This window comes from Gavia stellata, chromosome 18, assembly GCF_030936135.1.
Source record: "Gavia stellata isolate bGavSte3 chromosome 18, bGavSte3.hap2, whole genome shotgun sequence".
Classification (NCBI taxonomy): domain Eukaryota; kingdom Metazoa; phylum Chordata; class Aves; order Gaviiformes; family Gaviidae; genus Gavia; species Gavia stellata.
The window spans coordinates 8,683,008-8,701,667 of NC_082611.1; the positions used below are offsets into that span (position 1 = coordinate 8,683,008).

At 39.5% G+C, this 18,660-nt stretch overlaps 2 protein-coding genes across 6 annotated transcripts; one reads left to right on the forward strand and one right to left on the reverse strand.

Moving 5' to 3' along the window:
* Window positions 1-1,461: 1,461 nt before the first annotated feature.
* On the reverse strand, window positions 1,462-14,253 carry PMS2 (PMS1 homolog 2, mismatch repair system component). Its single transcript, XM_059826181.1, has 11 exons — window positions 14,222-14,253; window positions 13,664-13,803; window positions 12,994-13,080; window positions 11,771-11,873; window positions 10,885-11,068; window positions 10,218-10,385; window positions 8,787-8,884; window positions 3,945-4,112; window positions 3,345-3,445; window positions 2,233-2,402; window positions 1,462-1,848 (listed from the first exon to the last, which is right to left on the reverse strand). The coding sequence occupies exons 1-11, from the start codon at window positions 14,239-14,241 to the stop codon at window positions 1,705-1,707; spliced, it is 1,383 nt and encodes a 460-aa protein (XP_059682164.1). The 5' UTR covers window positions 14,242-14,253; the 3' UTR covers window positions 1,462-1,704.
* A 371-nt stretch (window positions 14,254-14,624) lies between these two features.
* Window positions 14,625-18,530, forward strand: AIMP2 (aminoacyl tRNA synthetase complex interacting multifunctional protein 2). Of its 5 annotated transcripts, XM_059826400.1 has the most exons (5): window positions 14,625-14,740; window positions 14,857-14,893; window positions 16,516-16,722; window positions 17,254-17,485; window positions 18,008-18,530. In XM_059826400.1, the coding sequence occupies exons 1-5, from the start codon at window positions 14,634-14,636 to the stop codon at window positions 18,391-18,393; spliced, it is 969 nt and encodes a 322-aa protein (XP_059682383.1). In that variant the 5' UTR covers window positions 14,625-14,633; the 3' UTR covers window positions 18,394-18,530. The 5 variants fall into 5 exon arrangements, with proteins under 5 accessions (XP_059682383.1, XP_059682382.1, XP_059682381.1 ...); XM_059826399.1 differs by lacking the exon at window positions 14,857-14,893 and having other exon boundaries at window positions 14,625-14,774; window positions 16,522-16,722; XM_059826398.1 differs by lacking the exon at window positions 14,857-14,893 and having other exon boundaries at window positions 14,625-14,753.
* The last annotated feature ends 130 nt before the right edge of the window (window positions 18,531-18,660 follow it).

Consider the following 18,660-nt stretch of genomic DNA (forward strand, 5'->3'; position numbering starts at 1 on the left):
TGCGGCAGTGGCGAGGGCCGACAGGGACAGCCTCAGGCAACCGCCATCTTCTCACCGCTGCTTGGTCCCAGGCAGCGCCTCGTTCCACTCGAGCATTACAGTACCAGATCGATTGCGCTCAGGCTGCGCGAAGGGCCCGAGCGGGAGAGCGAGGGACGGCGAGGGCAGCCCGCTGCTGGAAGCCCTTCCCGCCCACAGGGCAGCGCCGCCAGACCCCGCAGCCCGCCGCCGCCCCGGGCCGCGGCCCCGCGCCTCACAACTGCCGCGCCGTCCCCGCGCCGCGCAGCCGCAGTGCGGGCATGGCCGCCGTAACCATACCAACCGCCCCGCGGCGGCCAGCCGGTCCCCGGCAGGGCCCGCGCCACCCCGGCCGGCCGGCGAGCCACAGCCGCGCCGGGGGTAGATCCCGCCCGGGGGGCCGGGGACGGCCCGCGCTGCGTTCAGGAAAGCGACCTCCCCCTCGCCCCTTGGAGGGCAGTGCGGCAGCAGCCAGGCTAGCCCGCCCCCGAGGAGAGCCTGTGCTTCGGGGGCTTTGAGGCGGGAGATGAATTCTGCGTTACCCAGGACCGGAGGGAAGGGGCCTGGTCTGGGTTCGTTTGCATGCTGAGAAATCGTGGATGGAAAATACCGGCTGCAGGTGTGCCAGGCAGAACACAATTTATTCGTGGTACTTGGCCCATTCACAGCCCTACGCGTGACGGTTACAGACAATGCGGGTACGGTTTCTGCCCGCGCCCGCCGCCTCAGCCACGCAGCTGCGAGGCGGCCTGTGCCGCTGGGTGCGGCAGGGCGGCGGCAGCAGCATCACCGCGCACCGCTCCGCAAGCGGTGATGGAGGTGCTAAGGGAAAGGCATCGATCAGAACAAGAGCTTTCTTAGGTCAAACCTTGGTCCTACAGAAATGGAAGAGCGTAGCTATTTGTTTTAATGGATTTGTGATTCAGAAAGACAATTTTCTAACTATTTCCACTCTACTAAGACAGAATTTGGACTGACCTGATCGGCAGTGCCTGGGGAGACAGCTTTTTTCCATTCATTCTTAGAGAAGGAAACCCTGTTCTTGAAAAAAAATATGTTTGGAATATGGAAGGGAACAATGGTAATTAAAAGTAAATATGCCAGACGAATTACTCTATTCAAGCATTAAACACAGATGCCAGTAAGTTAATCATTAAATGCAATATTAATGCTTGAAGTAATTATCTAATGAAACCCAGCATTAGTATAAGTAAAAAAAAAAAAATTAAAAGTATTTTCACTTATATATAATTTACATTTTCTTTAAAATTATCATATACAGGATGTATAAACATAGAAAGTTAATGTTTGTTTTATGGCATTACTAGAGACTTAAATTCACATTCCACTTAAAATTAAGAACAAGTGTATTTGCTATAAATGAGGTTCACCTACTCTTGATCTTTAGATATAAACTTATATTTATTTTTTAAAAGTCTTGATTGCAAAAATAATACACACAATAAACAGCAATAAAAGAAACGTTATTTACACACGAATTCCAGTATATCTATATTCTTGACTTGATAGGAATAACAATGAAACCCTGCTGAATGCCTTTAGGTGTTATTATCTTCAAATTTGATGACTGGCTAAATTTTCTTTACTCAAAATAAAAGAGTAATGATAAAAGCTCAAAATATCGCCAAGAATTAAAATCAAAAATGTTAAAAACCAGAAACCAACTTATTCTGGTGAAATCAAGTCTAAACTGACTATGTGTCTCATAGTAGGCCTCCCATGGGGGCAGTTCCAGGGATGCTCGATCTCACCCATATGGGTGATCAGTTTTCTCATTTCCTGCACATTCAGTGCAGTTCCAATCATCACCTGCAAGTAAAGGCAAAAAACCCAATTATTATTTTCTTTCTCCTTATTGACAACTGACACAGCTAAGAACAGCACTTCAGCTACTAGAGTAATTAAATACTGTGCAAGGCATTAAAAGCAGAAAGACCTACAAGATGATCAGAAGACAAAATACAACTAAGTATGTTCTTATGTGCACTAGTTTGAAACAAAATAAAAAACCACCAGAAATTCTTCCCAAGTTACACTAGACAAAAACACAAGGAACAAAATGAAGGATATTAGCTGTTGACACTCAATAGTAAATAAACTTCCTCTGCAATATATACATAGATACAGCCACCTAGAATACAGGAGAAAACATAGTATTTATTTGAAAAACAAACATCAAAGTGCAGTACTCACAGACTTTCTGCAAGCTCGAGAAGCAAACATCTGTCTGACCCTGGAGGGCCTACACATGACTCCAGGGCAGTCACTTAACATGAAGATCAGCTCATCTATATCTTGTGGACCAAAAGTCCAGTTTTTGCTTGTTGGCAATGATATTAATTTAACTCTTTGAGTTACAGGAGCTGAAAGATTTGCAATAATTAATAAAGAAATAGAGCACTACAGGAAATTACTTTTTCTTGAGAGAAAAATTGAGAAACTACTTTGATACATTAGTATAATGTTATCTGCATATATGCTAAGGTTTAAATTTAATCTTTTGATAGACATTATTAACTAACCAAAGTGGTAACTACAGCAGATATCCTTTTAACATTAAGAAAAAAATTGCTTGCAAACTTAAAAGCAGACAGATCTAATTTCCAACAAACCCTTCAATTTCAAAGAACAAATGGTTTTGGAAGCTACTTTGAGGTTATGTGACTACAAAATAATTAAGGATTTTTGTTGGTAAGAGATTGATAATTAATAGCATTTTAGACAAAAAATGGAGATTCTGGTATGAAAAATATGGAAAAAATCTGTAGTGACTTCCCAAATACCAAAGTGGTAACACACAGCACTTTCATTATCCTTGCTGTATAAGGAAAACCGTAAGGAGCTTGCAGGTTACGCAGTTTGCTCAAAAGTACATAGTAAGTTAAAGCTAAAGCCATAAGGAAAACCAAAGAACATAATTTACCAATGGTAACTATTCATTTAAAATTCCTGAATTTATCATATGCCTGCATCTAACCCTGCTGCGACCAGCAAATGTACTAATAAACCAAAAGGATTTTGATGTAACACATCCAGAAAACACACATCCAGTCATACAGTCAAACAGTGTCTCCAAAAAGTCTTCAAAAACTTCTGTAAAAAGCTGGCGAGATAAATACTCTACAATGTTCTGTTAAATAGTGCAAAGAGACCACAGAATTGTAAGTCTTAAAAAACAAACAAACCATATACTATAATGCATATTATTTCGAAGTTTCTGGTAACTACCAAAAGGGATTTTTGCATAATAAATGAGATGAAATGGTTGAACTTATTTACTTCCAGCAATTCTGACCCAAACTCACCATTTTCATTTATGACAAAATCAAACCCATTTTTTCTGAATATTTCCAGGTTTTCAATCAATACAGTTTCATTTACAGCTGTTAAATTGAGATTCTGAGGCCTGAAAGAGAGAGAAAATAGGGTATTGCATAGGTACCTAGTGCAGACCACTTACAATAGGTTTCAGAAGCAATCTAGAAATACTAATACAAAGCTATCTATTAATCACTTTGCTTTGTTAAAAAAAAAAAAAAAACAACTCACTACTGAACAGATCACTTCCAAGTGTTAGCAGAGTTAAGTCAGTTGGGCAGCACTCCCTGTTGCAACAGCAGTCTCCAGTATCCTCACTGTATGACCATGCTTACCAAACTGTGGGTTGCCATGTAAGCCCACTGTGAAATCTCTTTGACAGCTGACTTGCTGCATAGCTACAATTGTATCTGTGGAATTTATTTTTCATGTGAAGATTGACTTTTTGAAACACAGAATATAAAAGCAACTTTTGTCTTAAGTGTTTTGAATGTGTGAAATGCTACGTAAATATAATCATAAACATCCTTCTGAAACACTGAATTAAACTTAAAAATTACTACTGTTAAACCACTGAAAATACTTACACAATCAGCTTCTGACCTTGAAGAACAGTGTGTTGTTGTAACATCTCAAAGTTGTATTTCTCATCAGTAGCATGTTGGTCAATTATGAAAAGATCAGAATTCAACTTTGCTATTATAAATCCTAAATTAAACTGGCCAATGATTTCCATTTTTGCAAACATTTCTTTACTGTATATAGAAAATATAAACATTATAAATTACACCTCATCAGTTATCATGTTAGACTGTAAAACTTAAAAACACCTTTTCCTCCCCTGCAAAACACACTTTACATCAAAAAGAAATAAATCTCATTTAAGCAGGATACAAATGTGAAAAAGTACAGTTATCTGTAATCTGCCACTGACTGATGAGGCCATTTCCAGCAGAACACAATCCATCATTAAGACAGGACTTGTTCAGGATTCTCCCATTTTAAATACAGCCACTGGTGTTAATAAAATTAGAAAAGGGCAGCGTGGCAATAGTCCAAGCAAATAACACTAAAGGCAGCATCACGGTTTTGAAATAAGGCAGCTGACATATTTGCCTTCTTTTCGCAATTAGAAGGTTTCCCTGACACTTTTTTTTTAATCCAAAATTAATGAATCATACACTTTTACTGTCCAGTGACCACCTGAATGTAACTTATTTTCACAGCCATGTCTTGCCAAATTTCAATTTCACGTGAGGGAGAAATATGAGTTATGCAGTCTTTTCAGAGAGTTCTTATCTGTCATGAAATTTGGTGTTTCTCTGACTACACTGCAAATTACAAGTCTGAACTAAGCCAAATCTATGATGTTTGTGGCCTTCTTTTTAGTGTCTTTTTCCACATTCCGTTTGCACCTAGTTCAAACAGCTGCTCTGTCAGGTAAAATAATTTGTCACATGGACATTTTAATGGCATAAGTTACATAAATGATACATCCAAAACTTACAGGCAGATGTAAGCCTCCTGCCCACCCCCCAAGACAGGTCTTGTATTTTTCCTTAACTATTTTTATTAATTGATGAATACAATATGTTAAGAAAGTGAAAATACCTGATCTCTTTTCTTAATTCATCTTCTGCTACTTTATTTTCTCCAGGACTAATTTTTGCTTTAAATCTTCTGTAATTTTGTGTTTCTGTACTTTTCTGTTGTTGCTGAATTACCTTTTTTACCTTTTCTGCTAAAACCTTCATAGAGAATTCAAGAGGCACAGTTTTCTTTTTAACTTCCACCAGTACATCAACACTTGCCATATAGTTCCTAGTATTCTTCACTTCAGGACATTTACCTGCCTTGAAGTCATCTGCTTCACTTTTAAAGCTTCTGCTTTTAAAACATTTTACTCTTGAGGAAGAACTACTGGCTTCTTGAGATAACTTATTTCGATTAGCCCCATCATTCACTTGATTTAACTTATGTTCAGCGCCCAAGACCTGAACATCACATTCCAATGGTTTCTCACTACCTCCAACAGTTTTAAGACATTCATTTTGAAGTTGTTCTTCTGAGCTACAGAATTCTTCTTCAGGAGGATTAATTCCACCTTCACTATTGACGCAGCTCCCAGCTTCTGGTGTACTACATCCGGCATCTGACTCAGAAGTGCTACAGAATCCAGAATCTGCATTATCTTCTAATTTTCTCAAAGATCTGCTTGGAATTGACATCTTTGAGTCCATCTTATGACAACTTTCAGACTCCTTAGTCAAGACAGCCTTTTGAGTCTTTACAGTACTCAATGTGGTATCAAGTGATGTTTGTCTGGGGGAGCTGTGCTGCTGTTTTACCTTTTTAGGGCTTTGAAAACTACTCTCTGTCGTTTGATGGAGAGAGAACGACTCCCTTAATCTGGCAAGACTCATTATTCTTTTTCCTTCGCCACTTGGATTTTCAGTCTCGGAGTCAGGCAGCATTTCTACCTGAGGCTTTTCTGTCTCTTCAGGAAGCGTCTTCTTCAAGTTGCCTAATAAAACCAGAATAAAGAATATTTCAAGATTCTAAGTTAGCTGGACACATTAATTAAATGATGTGCTTCAGTAAAGGGAATGAAAGAAGAGGTAGAAGAATAGCAAACTCCTCAAAGGAGCCCTTAAGCTTCAAACAATGACTGAATATGAGGCTGAAACGCATTAATATCCAAGAGACAAGCAGTTACATCTTTAAGAAACTTAACGGTACTTGTGTGAATTAATTTCTAATCTCTTTTTAAGCTGAACAGCAATCAGTACGTTTATTTATATTATTAAAAAAGTTTAATGACTGAGTGACAATGAAAAGTTAATTGCTCTTACATTTTAATGGTCGCTATAAAATTCCATTGGCAAGGTGTTAAAGAGCTGGCACAATAGATACTTGTAGTACATGTGATTTGTAGATAATTAGAGGACTTCAACCTCACAAATTGTCAGTCCAGCATGTATTTTACTAAAGATTAATTTAAAATAACAGTAAGAATCAGGCTACAACGGATTCTATACATTAGTAAAAAAGGAAATTAGAAGGGGTTCTGTTGAAAGAAATGAGGAGGTATTAACACAGAAAAGCAATTTTGAAAGATTATACAGTCACAAGAGAATCAGCAATTGCTGCAGTTATCATAAAAGAATCAAAAGTTCAATACCCAAAAAAATCTGAAATTTGAGTATGAGTATTTATGAGACCTTAACCATTCTTTCCCAAGGACATTTAAATAAGGAAACCTGTATCTCTTCCAATATCTTGGGATAAGTCCTTTTCAAGCATTACCAATTAATTTTGTGTTCATTTTTTCCCCTATAAAGTTGACTGTAAATCATGTTGTGCTGGCATGCGTAATTTCCATAACAATCACTTTATAATTTAGGGTCCTCCTTTATTATTTGATGTCAATAACAATCTTTCAATGTAAGCAATACATCAGAAATCTGCCCTGAAAGGTATATCAGTTAAGAGCCAGACATTTTTTTCAGTTCTTCTTTGGGTTTTTAAAAACACATTTTTCCATTTCAATTCTCTACCATATATTATACACAAAACTTTCACATTTTGTGTCCTACCTGCAATGTCCAGAAGTTTCTGATTGACATTCAGTTTGTTAACATCACTACCGAACATCTCCATCAGAGAAGTTTTTAAAATTGCTAATAAAAGCTTTTCCTCCTGAAGTAAAATTTGCCTTTTGTCTGGAGTTACATTGATGTCAACACACTCTAAAGAAAATAGAAAAACTGCATTATAAATGAAAAATAAAAAAAAAATTCCATCACAGTTTTCTGCCCTTGCACCCTCCATTTTTATTTCACAGGATTAAAACCAAAGCCACAGTTAACATATACAATATGTCTGCAAATTAAACTTTTAACTTTCTCAACATTCCAGCAAACAAAACAGAAGCTAATTCTGTACAATAACATGATAGAAGTTTCCTTGTATTTAAACTAACCACAAGACTGCCTTTTTTTCATTACTTGAGATAAGAAGTTACTTTTGAGTACAGAAAAAGTGGAAGGGAAAAAAGTGGAACCACTGTAGATCAAAAAATAGCCATGGTGCAGGAAGTCATACAGATAAAAGTTACAATATTCTCTAAATAAATACAATTTATTCTTCAATAGAGTTACAGCCTTTACTGAAGTTACTAAAAATTATTCATCACTTACCAGAATCAACACAAATGTTAAGAACAACAAATGGATACTGATGTTTATTGTATAAGTGATAAACTTCATTCACAAGCTTGACAACCTGCAGAGAAGGTGAAAAACCAATAAATGCTAATACTATTCTCTTCTATTTCCCACCAGTATGTGTTATTTCACCCCCTTCAAAAAAAGTAATGTACTAAATCATATCTTGTACGATTGAGCCTTTGTTGACACAAATAGAAACAACGAAAACAAAAACTTGAGACACAGGAACTTGCAGCCTCAAGCCACAAATATATGTATCAGCTACTAATCCAGACGTTTTCAGAGAATATCAAACAAGTTAGCGCTGGTGATGTTAGAAAAACAAAAACTTCACCTTTGCTGGATCACATGGACGTTGGTTGATAAAGAAGAACTGTCTGTCTGTTGTACTCCTTCCAACACCATGATCACAACGAGAAATGAAGCCTGTAATACTGTTAAATAATAACAACATAACAATAAGGTAAAATGGAGGAGCAAAGCAAAAGCAATTTTTCCAACTCTGAGCATATTTAATGGAAGAGTATTTTATAAGGGGTTAATATACAGCATCAGTAAATAGGTATATGCATTTCCTCTCCCAATTCCTTAGCTGACAAAGGCTAGATGTTCAGCTCCAAAAAAGGCATCCCACAATTGAAAAAAGTAGCTCGCTCTGATTTCCAAAGAAGTGGCATTTGTAATTTTTCTGCTCTGAAAGCAGGAGAGGTCAATTGTGACCTGTCATTGGTCAGATACTGATGCGTCTATTTGCCGATCTCGTGTATAGTGAGAGATAAAAAAAAAAAAGTACACTTTCTTAAAGGGTAACTTACTTACAGAAACTGATTCACATTCATCTCATACCATTTCTCAGTAATGCTACTGAAGAAATACAGGTATAAACAACAGATACAATTCATCCATACAATTACTCAGAGCACTGGCAAAGGTGACATTCAGCAGAAGATTACAGTAATATATAACTAACTGGGACACAAGGAATAGTAGTTTTGCTCTTCCCACTCACCTGACTAGCAACATCTTAGTCCTGAATTAACTTTTTACATCAAGTGATGGCCTTTCCCAAACTGCATACTATGCTGTTCTTAGCTATTTTAACACTATTAACCACCACACTTTTTTTTTTTTTTTTGTAATTTTGGGTTATGGTAAAATGCCACTGGCAAGTGGCAAAGTAGTTTGTACTTTTCTAATTACCTATAAAGATTTTGTGGCATGTCAGTAGAGTTGAGTCCATATTCTTCACAAACAGCTTCATCAGGAGGTAGCTGAACAAAAGGAATGAGGCTCTGCAACTAAAAAAAAAGAAAAGAGAAACATTAAACATGTATAGATTTCTTCCTTCTATTACATTGTTACTTATTTGCCTTAAAATCTATTTGATAAAATGGTGGGTTTTTTCCAAGTTGGCTGACCAAGTCAAATACTTAAAATTCCCAAAGCTACTAGAATACAGTAGCACTGCTTACTGAGAAACAGAAACAATGCCTTAATGAATGACTGTTCTCATCCTTTGATATCACTACTTTTGCCTTAGTTGTTTCACAGACCCTTACTTTAAAATGTACACAGAACAGCAAAATGATTGATACAATTTGGACTCTCCAGCTACATACATATGACCTAATCAAGTTTTATGCAAAAACAAAAGGCAAAAATAATAATAATAGAAGTTTCTTTTGAAAGAACAAAACTATTAAAAAAGATATGTTATTTGAATCACAAGCTGCCTAAGTACAGATGTTTACCACAAACATTTTCCCAGTCATGCCACTATTATTTTTCTGTCATTAGAGCATCTTCTATTGATTTTACATTTAAGTATTTGATATTATATAAGCAGACTATAAGCTAAACATTCTATTTGGATAACACTGAATTTTCAGCTATGCTTGTTGCTATGTGTCAAGACAAGGTCGCATCTTTCATCTAGTCTTTTAGCCACAGCATGAACAGGCTTTGAAATCGCTACATGGGCACTGCGATGGAAGGAAGTGCTTATCAACAACCAGCAGCTATCAATCACTCAATATTCCTGATGTTTTTTTCATCTTTGCTTTCTCCTGAAGGATAACAATTATTTTTATAGCTATTATTTAGAAAGCATCGTAGTCCACACCTCTACAGGGGCTGACTGCAATCCCATTTAAAGGTTAACCAGAACACTAATGAAACTTAAGTTTCACAGAAAGAGGCTGCAAAAGCTAGAAACACATCAGTTTTCTGTTACCCAATTAAGACTTTCACATTACACCATTTTTAGGATTTTTTTTATATTGCTTGTTCTTGTAACATACAGACCTTGGTGCCCATACTGTTTTTCAAAAACACAAACCTTCAGAGGCTTGCTGGCACAACAGCTTCAGAAAGATGTTAAGCAGTAACCCTATCTCCCAAATAATTTCTCTTCCATCAAAACACCTCTAAGCAGATTTGGAAACTTCAAGGGAATCGTGGAGGCTGCACTGTTTCTCCTTTTTCAACCTGTAGGGTGTGCTAGAAGTCAACACATGCTCCATCATCCTCTTAACGGTTTTTAAAGGTTTCCCACATCCCCTCTATTTATTAGATACTAAAAATCTCTCTATACAGCTATATTATCTCTTTTCTCAATAATAAAAGTAATACCTGTTTTTGCCCAAATACTGCTCCAATGTTTTCCTTTAAACTAGGACTTCCAGTAGTGGATACCACAGAGCTTTTTTTCCCTTGGCCAACTTGATTAGTGCAGTTAATCCGCACTCCTTTTGAAACAATACAGTATGCCTGCAATAGCTGGACCATTTTTGCATATTCCTATCACAGAAAAAAGAAAATTCACATTTATATGAAGTGTCTCTCTTTAAAACAAAAATGTATAAACAAAACATTCAATATTTGCAGGTAACAAAAAGGGGGTGGGGGAGTGAGTTTAATTTTTTTTTAAATATTTACAAACTAAATTAAAAAAAAACATGTATGTGAAAAATAGTGTTTTAAAAAATAACAGGATGTTTACAAGATTATATTTAGCCATAACACAGCAGTCCCTGATTTTAAAATACACAAAAGTGATCACGATATTGATTCTTTTCAAAATCTGAAAATTTGAGAATGTACGTCTAAAACCAATCATTACAAAACAGAAGAGGAAAACATACAGGAAGACTGTTTTCTTATTTGGTGAAGATACAAGACAAGCATGAAATAGTCTGACATAATTGATGTATTCTACAGAGAACTGAGCATCATTCAGCAGTGAATAAATTCTGGTGTATCACACTCCTTTGAATTAGTAATTTCTCATCTAACCTACCTTTTTAATGTTTCTTTGAAATTCCTTATGCCGCACCGGCAAAGTATAAAATAACTGCTGTATGTTAACAGTTGTTCCTTGTTGTCGTGGAAAAGGAGTTTTCTGAGTAATTTTACCATTGTGATCAAATACCAAACGAGTCCCAACCTTTGCAGACTTATGACAGGTAAAAATGGTAACATCACTAATAGAAGAAAAGAGGCAACAGAATTACTCACTGAGCACTGTATTTCTTATCCGTTCCTCACAACCTAATCAGGCATAGAAACTACACCAATACTATTCATTTAATTAAAACTAACTCTTCACCACAAACAACTAAAAGCATACCTGAAAAGTAGTGTAACATTTTCCTAGCTACAGCGTAAACATTTTTAATTGTATCCCTTGCATTATTCTCCCATAAAATGCAATGGTTAAAGTCTGGTTTTGTTGGACACTGCATTCCTCATACTAATATGTAACAGCAGAGCATTCTTGATGCACAGAACTGTGCACAAAAGCTGTGCTATTTCAAATATATAGTTTGTTTGGGAGGAGTTTGAATACAGTTTTAATGAGTTACAGGCTAGCAAACAGCACTTAGATATTACAGAGGATCAAACACTTATGCAAGTACACAGTTCCATCCTGTAAAGATTTGCATATCTAAGTAATGCTAAATTTTCTACATAAAAGGACCAATCAGGTGCTTAGAATCATAGAATAATTTTGGTTGGAAAGGTCTCAGGATGTCATGCAACCTACTGCTCAAAATTGACATAACATTAAGGAACTGGAAGTTTTGAAAGCCTCATTTTATCAGTAATGGTAAACTGAAAAGTTGGCTTCAGTTATTTTTGTGCATATAGTAACTTTCTACTAATAGGAAGTTTAATACTAATACCTTAATGCACACAGTGAACTCAGAGCTTCACCTCGAAACCCAAATGTTTCAACATGTATTAGATCAGAAAAATCTTGTATCTTTGATGTATAATGTTTCAGAGCTGGAAAAAGATATTTAAAATATATATTTCACTTCAAAGTGACACTGCTCTATGCAAGTAGATTTTGCATGCATATCAAGAAGCAAAAAAACTTCTGCGTTATTCATTGTATTTTACATCACTATTAGAGAGAAAATAATTAAATACTTAATGTTTCCTTTCTCCTTTTCCTATAAGCAAGATCTCTTTAAAATCCTCAGATACACTTGTTAATCCATACTTACACCCAAAATTCATATAGCATTATTGGTATATGCATTACAAGATGCTTCGGAGCAGTACACAGTACCTGCCTCTGCTACTGATGCACCTGTCACAGATTTTGCCCTGCAAGAAAACAACTGCAGCGCTATGCTGTGCATGGTATAGAGTGGACAGGCATAAGCCTATTCCACCATGACCACAGCTGAGGAGAACTCAGTCTACACAATCAGTGCAGCACTAGTCACTAGGTAACAGAGTTAGTGGCAGCACCCCTGAACTTTCACTGTCCTGGAACAGTAGGAGAAAGAGTTCCTGAGGTACCATATACATACTGTGAACACACAAAGTTACTGAGTAATAACTTATGGTGAAAGAGATCCCTAGTCATTATATGAGAAAAGAAATGCAGGTATTTCTGTTGCAATGGCTAGTTACATTTATCATACAGTATTGTTTCTGCTCCTATTTTGTGCAATTTAAAACTAGCAAATGGAAAATCTGACAGTCAGGCATACAATGTCAGTTCACTTTCAGCAAATATTTGTTTATAATTCACTTCTCAAAAGCAGTCACTTTCACAAAGCTTGACTCCTTCAACAATGACTGATGACTCAACATGAATGAATCTAAATGAACATTTATAGGACTTACTCTTCTATAATTCTCTTCTTTGTTCGACTTAAATAAGCAATCAAATCAAAGACTACTTCTAAGCTACAAGAACTATAACCACAATAGCACTACAGAAGCCCAGTCTAGTTTTGCCCAAGTCTTGCAGGTCATGCACACATTTTATAAAAGATGAGTATCTGTTAAAAATTATTAAACTTAGCAAATTTGTTAAAAAAGTAGCTTTCTTGCTGAAAATATGCTTTCAAAATGTCCAAATGTAAGTTATGAAAAACGTTCAACTTACTCAAGCCTTCGAAGTTTTCCTCTTCCACTCCACCTCCATTATCTGAAACCTCTATCAGTTCTGCTCCATGATCTTTAAGTTTTATATCTACAAAATTGAGTAATAAAGTCTTTTAATTCTGTATGTTCACATACAGTATTCAGTATTAATTTTGTACTTGAAATAACTTTACCAGGTAACAGTTTTCCATGTCAAGTTTGAACAACAAAAAAAATCCTCACAGCTGTCAAAAGTTAGGGCAAGGTCATGCAAACCAACCTGTACTTCCAGATAGTTCAGCTTCACTTCACTTTTCCCTGAGCAGAAGTTTTCCCAGTTGTAACAGCTATCATCCTGGCAGCTCTGGAAACTGCAACCCTGCCTTAACTTAACCATCTGCTAGCTTCAGGCCACTGGCTAGCAGAGCCTAATCACCACTACTGTATAGGCCACGTACCTTATTTAGTGACAAAAAGGGCTATAAATAAAGTAACACACAAAATCACTTGCTTCTAGGATCCCAGCTGGAGCCTGGGAATCAAAATGCATTATTTATCTGAGGTGTAAAATTACTGCAAACACGCCTGGCCCAAAGAGAAAGTATTTGCACAGATTTGTTAATATGCACTCTCTTGTGAAGAAAAAGAAGTACTTCAGAAGCCTTACGAAATTACGATGAAAAGAAGGTTACCAATGTTGGTAGCTCCAGCATCCAGGCTGTTTTCCACCAACTCTTTCACGGCAGTGCCAAGATTCAGCACAACCTGTCCCGAACAGATCCGATGAACGGACTTACGGTCGATGGGCTTGATGGCTTTGGCGGGCTGCAGGCTTGAAAGAGAGGAGGGAGAGGAAATAACACGGTAGTGTAAAGCAGGCGGTAAAGGCTCGCCTCGCCACCACTCGCTCGTCCGTTCCTCTCAAGCGAGGGCAACCGGCACCCAAGGGCGAGGCGGGGGGTAAAACATCCACACACCGGGTGGCCGCATCCAAATGCGGAGCGCCCGAGAAGCCCCACAGGCTTCCCCGAGCAAGTCGGGAGGAGAGGCGGGAACCGAGAAGCCAGCGGCGGCCGAGGAGGCCGCAACCGCGCCAGCGGCCAGGGCGCGGCCCACTGCGGGGAAGCGAGGGGCCCCAAGCCTCCCGTGAGGAAAGGCGGCCTGGGCAAGGGAGTGCGAGCGAGGGGCGGCCCCCACCGCCGCAGGTAAGGCCGGGGCCCGCTCCAGCCCGCCCCAGGGCAGGCGCTCACCAGGGCGCAACCGCCTCCATCGGGACCCCAGCGGGACGCGCCGTGCTCCCCTCAGGATCCCCTTCCCGCAGGCTCCGCCCCCGCTCAGTCACTGGCCACTGGAGAAAAGAGCCCGCCCATCCTGAACACATTTTCAACTCCCTTTACACCAATTGGTCAACGGAGCTACCCAATCAGAACTGGCAGCTGTACCTTTTGCCCTGTGGAGGCTCGCTTGACGAATCAATGGCTCACGCTGGCCAATAGAAAGAAAGCGAGGAGGCGGTGCGGCAGCCGCCAGCGTGCATTGGATGGCGGGTGAGTCAATAAGCCGCCGTGCTCCTGTCTGGTCCAATGGGTGGGCGGCTGGGCCCGCTGGCGGACCGGGCCCGGGCTGGGAGCGGGTGCGCGGCGCGGGCGGGTGGGTGCCGCCATGCCCATGTACAAGGTGAGGCCCTTCCACAGGGTCGGCACGGAGGTGTTGGCGGAGCAGCTGCCCGCCTGCATGTACCGCCTGCCCAACCTGCACCGCCGCCCCTCGCCGCCGCCACAGGTAGGAGCGAGGGAGCGGTGGGTGGGCCCGCTGGGCGGCCGGGGGAAGGCCTGCTCAGGCCGCGGCCCGCAGTGCTCGCCCCGGCGGCTTCGGGCGTGGGCAGCGGGCCGGCTCCTGGGGCCGCGCTGCTGGGGAGCCAGGCGGGCCCGCCTCCGGCCGCGCTGGGTCGGTGTTTGCTCCGGACGGGGCGTGCTTTCGGGGGTTGGGAGAAGCCTCCGGCGGCGGGGAGCTGGCAGGGGTCGCGTCCCCGCGGTCCACCGCCTTAGCCCGCGGGAGGGGCACGGTAGCACAGGCGGGTGTCGGTTCCTCCTCGCTTATCAGTTAAAGCCTTCGATAATCCTCAGCTTGGCTCCTCTGGGCTCTCGTGTGTGTCTCTTTCTCAGTTGTTACTTTCAAATGGCTGTATTTGGAGTACCCTGCCGGGCTGAGGCCTTGCAAGCCCTTGGGTCGGTGGCTGGGTCCCAGCAGGCCTCGTCCCTTCCTGCTGCATCATCACTCTTGGCTCAGGTCTATTTTCTTTTCTGCTGTCGAGATAGAGGGCGTGTAGCTGGCTAGTTTCTATTTCTAGTCTCAGTTACTGCTTGCTTAAATGAGGCAAAACCGCAAAATACTACGTGACATTAATTAATCTAGTTGACTTCAGCCTCCCTCCAGTGTCAGGAATGCTTTGAATTCTTCCAGGCTGCTTGTGGCCGCTTTTAGCTTGATGCATCACATCTTTTCAGTGAGTACTTGCTATGCCCTCACCCAGGTTGCTGGTGGAAATACTGAGTAGGAGTAGACTTGGGGCAGAACTTCACAGGAATGCTTACTAAGGTGCCCTCCCATGGCAACAGCAAAGTATTAACTGCTAATCTCCTCTGAGAGTGGTTTTTATGTCACAGAATTGTGTACTAGCCAAATAATGGTCACTTAACAGGTGTTTCCGTGTCTTGTCTTTGAGAATATTGTGGCTACCTTGCTTGTTATCTCTATCCCTTAGACTGAAAGAAGGAAGTTTGGTCGATAGGTTGGGTTTCGTTAGTCCTTATTCAGGATGCTTAGAAATGGATTATCTGTATAAAGATTTTTCTTAACGTTGTTCCAAGTTCGTAGACTTAAAAGCTTTCCCAGGAATATGTTTTTCATCTTTTAAAGAGGCAGCATTGTAAGATAGGAGACTTGTAAGATAACTGATATAACATAAAGATGCATTGGGATTAACATTTAACCAAGCCTGTGGTCTTTTTTTCTCTATAGTTTATATTCTCTGAAACAAAGAATGACTACAAAGAGTGATTTCATATGATACACCATCTGTCTAAACCTGCAGGTTTTTTTACTTTTATTAACTACCTGAATTGTCAGAAAGTTTCCTTGTTTGGCAGCCTCAACGCAAACTCTTATCGGTCTGCTTTTCTGCGCTGAAGAGAATCCTGACAAGCTAACTTTGGCTTTTCAGGTTTTAATTCAGCACTTCACTGCCAACTTTAAGTTTCTGTGGTTGTGGTCTGATTTTTTTACTATGTCTTGCTGTAGCTAGCAGTTTAATGTTAAGCAGGAAGACTTCAGAGATTGAATTAAATAACCCATCTCTCACCACATTCATACAGACAAAAGAAAAGAGGCAACGAATAGACAGAAGACCATGACATTCCATGTCATTACGGTTATTTGAATGTGTTTAAAGTCTTTCAAACCTTACCGTCAAGTGAGTGGTGGACTGTTACGGCACTTAAGGTCGTATAAATGTTCACTCAGCTTGTTTTTTCCTTTCTTATAGGAAGAGGTTGACCCATCACTTCAAGCACTTGAATCCCGCCAGGAAGAGATTCTAAAACGCTTGTATGAACTGAAAAGTGCTGTCAATGGTCTCTCAAAGATGATACAAACCCCAGATGCTGACTTTGATGTAACTAATATCATTCAAACTGATGAATGTTCTCCTTTGACAACAAATGGAGCAGATTTAGATTTGATGCTTGGAAAGGTAAGTTTAGTTGAGCATATATATTGATAGATACTTTCTCTGCTCGCAGATTTTCAGGGTTGGAAGGGTGACATTAAAACATGTGACACTCAGAACTCAATATACAAGTCTCATACTCTTACAAATAACCTACAACTACCATTTCATTTTGGGGATACGGGTTATAGATACAAACATGTATAAATACTAAATACTATCTATTCTCATTTTTTATGTAAGTCCAAGCTAGAATGGTTAATTTTGAAATTATGACATTTGGTTTCTTGTTTGCTACTAACAGGAAATTTTAACTTTGGCTTCAGAGTGGACTAGAATTTACCTCTGTCATGTTCTTGAATTATATTACTGTTGAGGAAGGAAGATGTTTAAATGTTTAAACAAGTTTTAATGTCCAAATTTGAATTATTTGAATATAGTTAGAATATCACATATACATGCATGGCTATGTACATTTTGGTGTTAAAGGAAAACTCTGTTACTTCAAAGTCTGATCTGGAATGTGTCTTATCTGCTGAATGTCTTTCCATTCAGGATTATGGTGCCCTGAAAGATATCGTAATCAATGCAAATCCCTCTCTGCCTCCGCTGTCATTATTAGTATTACACAGTCTGCTTTGTGAACGTTATAAAATATTATCGGCTGTTCACACACATTCATCGGTGAAAAGCGTGCCAGAAAACCTGTTGAAATGCTTTGGAGAGCAGACTAAGAAGCAACAACGTCACGAGTATCAGTTGGGCTTTACTCTTATTTGGAAGGATGGTAAGAATGAAGTTACCTTGTAGATTAGTATTTTACAATAGGTGAGAAAATGAAACTTGTGCTATAAAACCTTGACAACGTGCTTTGGTATCTTTGCGCTGACATGCGATGGATATGTACTGCAGATAACATTTTTGCTCCCTTTTTATAGCTGTGAAAAATGATGGGGACAGAGGAGGAAGATTCTTGTTTGTCATTACTGCTATTAAAGTACACATGGCATTTACATGGCTGTACCCACAGGATTTTTTTTTTATAGAAGTGTTTTTCAGTTTCTACAAATAAATTTGCTAGAATAGAAACTGGGGGGGGAGATTGGGCTGAGGTTTGCAAAAAGTGATCCTGTTATCCTAGGTTCTTGCCTTAGTCTAAGTATTTAGAGTAAGAAATCTGAAAATTTTTTATCAGGTTATTGATGTTAACAGTGTTGCTGGTATCACAGATAAAATACATCATAGAATTACCATTACATTTAACTTCTCTGCCATGTGGTATTCACTTTTTTCCTTTTTTTAATTTCAGTTCCAAAACCCCAGATGAAGTTTAGCGTTCAAACAATGTGCCCTATTGAAGGAGAGGGGAACATCGCTAGGTTTCTCTTTTCCCTGTTTGGCCAGAAGTACAATGCAGTTACTTCAACTCTGATTGACAGCTGGGTTGATACAGCCATCTTCCAGCTAAAAGAAGGCAGCAGTAAGGAAAAAGGAGCAGTCTTGCGCTCTATGAATGCTGCCCTAGGCAAGACATCGTGGTTGGTGGGCAATGAACTCACCGTAGCAGACATTGTTGCGTGGTGTGCACTTCAGCAGACAGGCAGTGCAAATGCTGCCCCAGCCAATGTGCAAAAATGGATGAAGTCATGTGAGAACTTGGCACCTTTCAGCTCTGTTATGAAGCTACTGCAGTAAGCCTGTACTCTTCATAATGGTGTAATTTTAATCTTATTCCACCTCATGCCTGCTGTAGTCATTTGAGTCCTTTCTGAGATGTATTCAAGTACTACAGTAGGGCAGAATTCTAAAATCAATAAAAACATTACAGCTACCTTTTGGGTGTCACCTTCCTTTTTTTGTAACTAACTGATGCATAACATGCATGTTTGTTTAATGATTATATGGTATTTAAAATAGTGCTATGTAAATACACTGCACTTTCAATTTTTGCTTATATTTTTC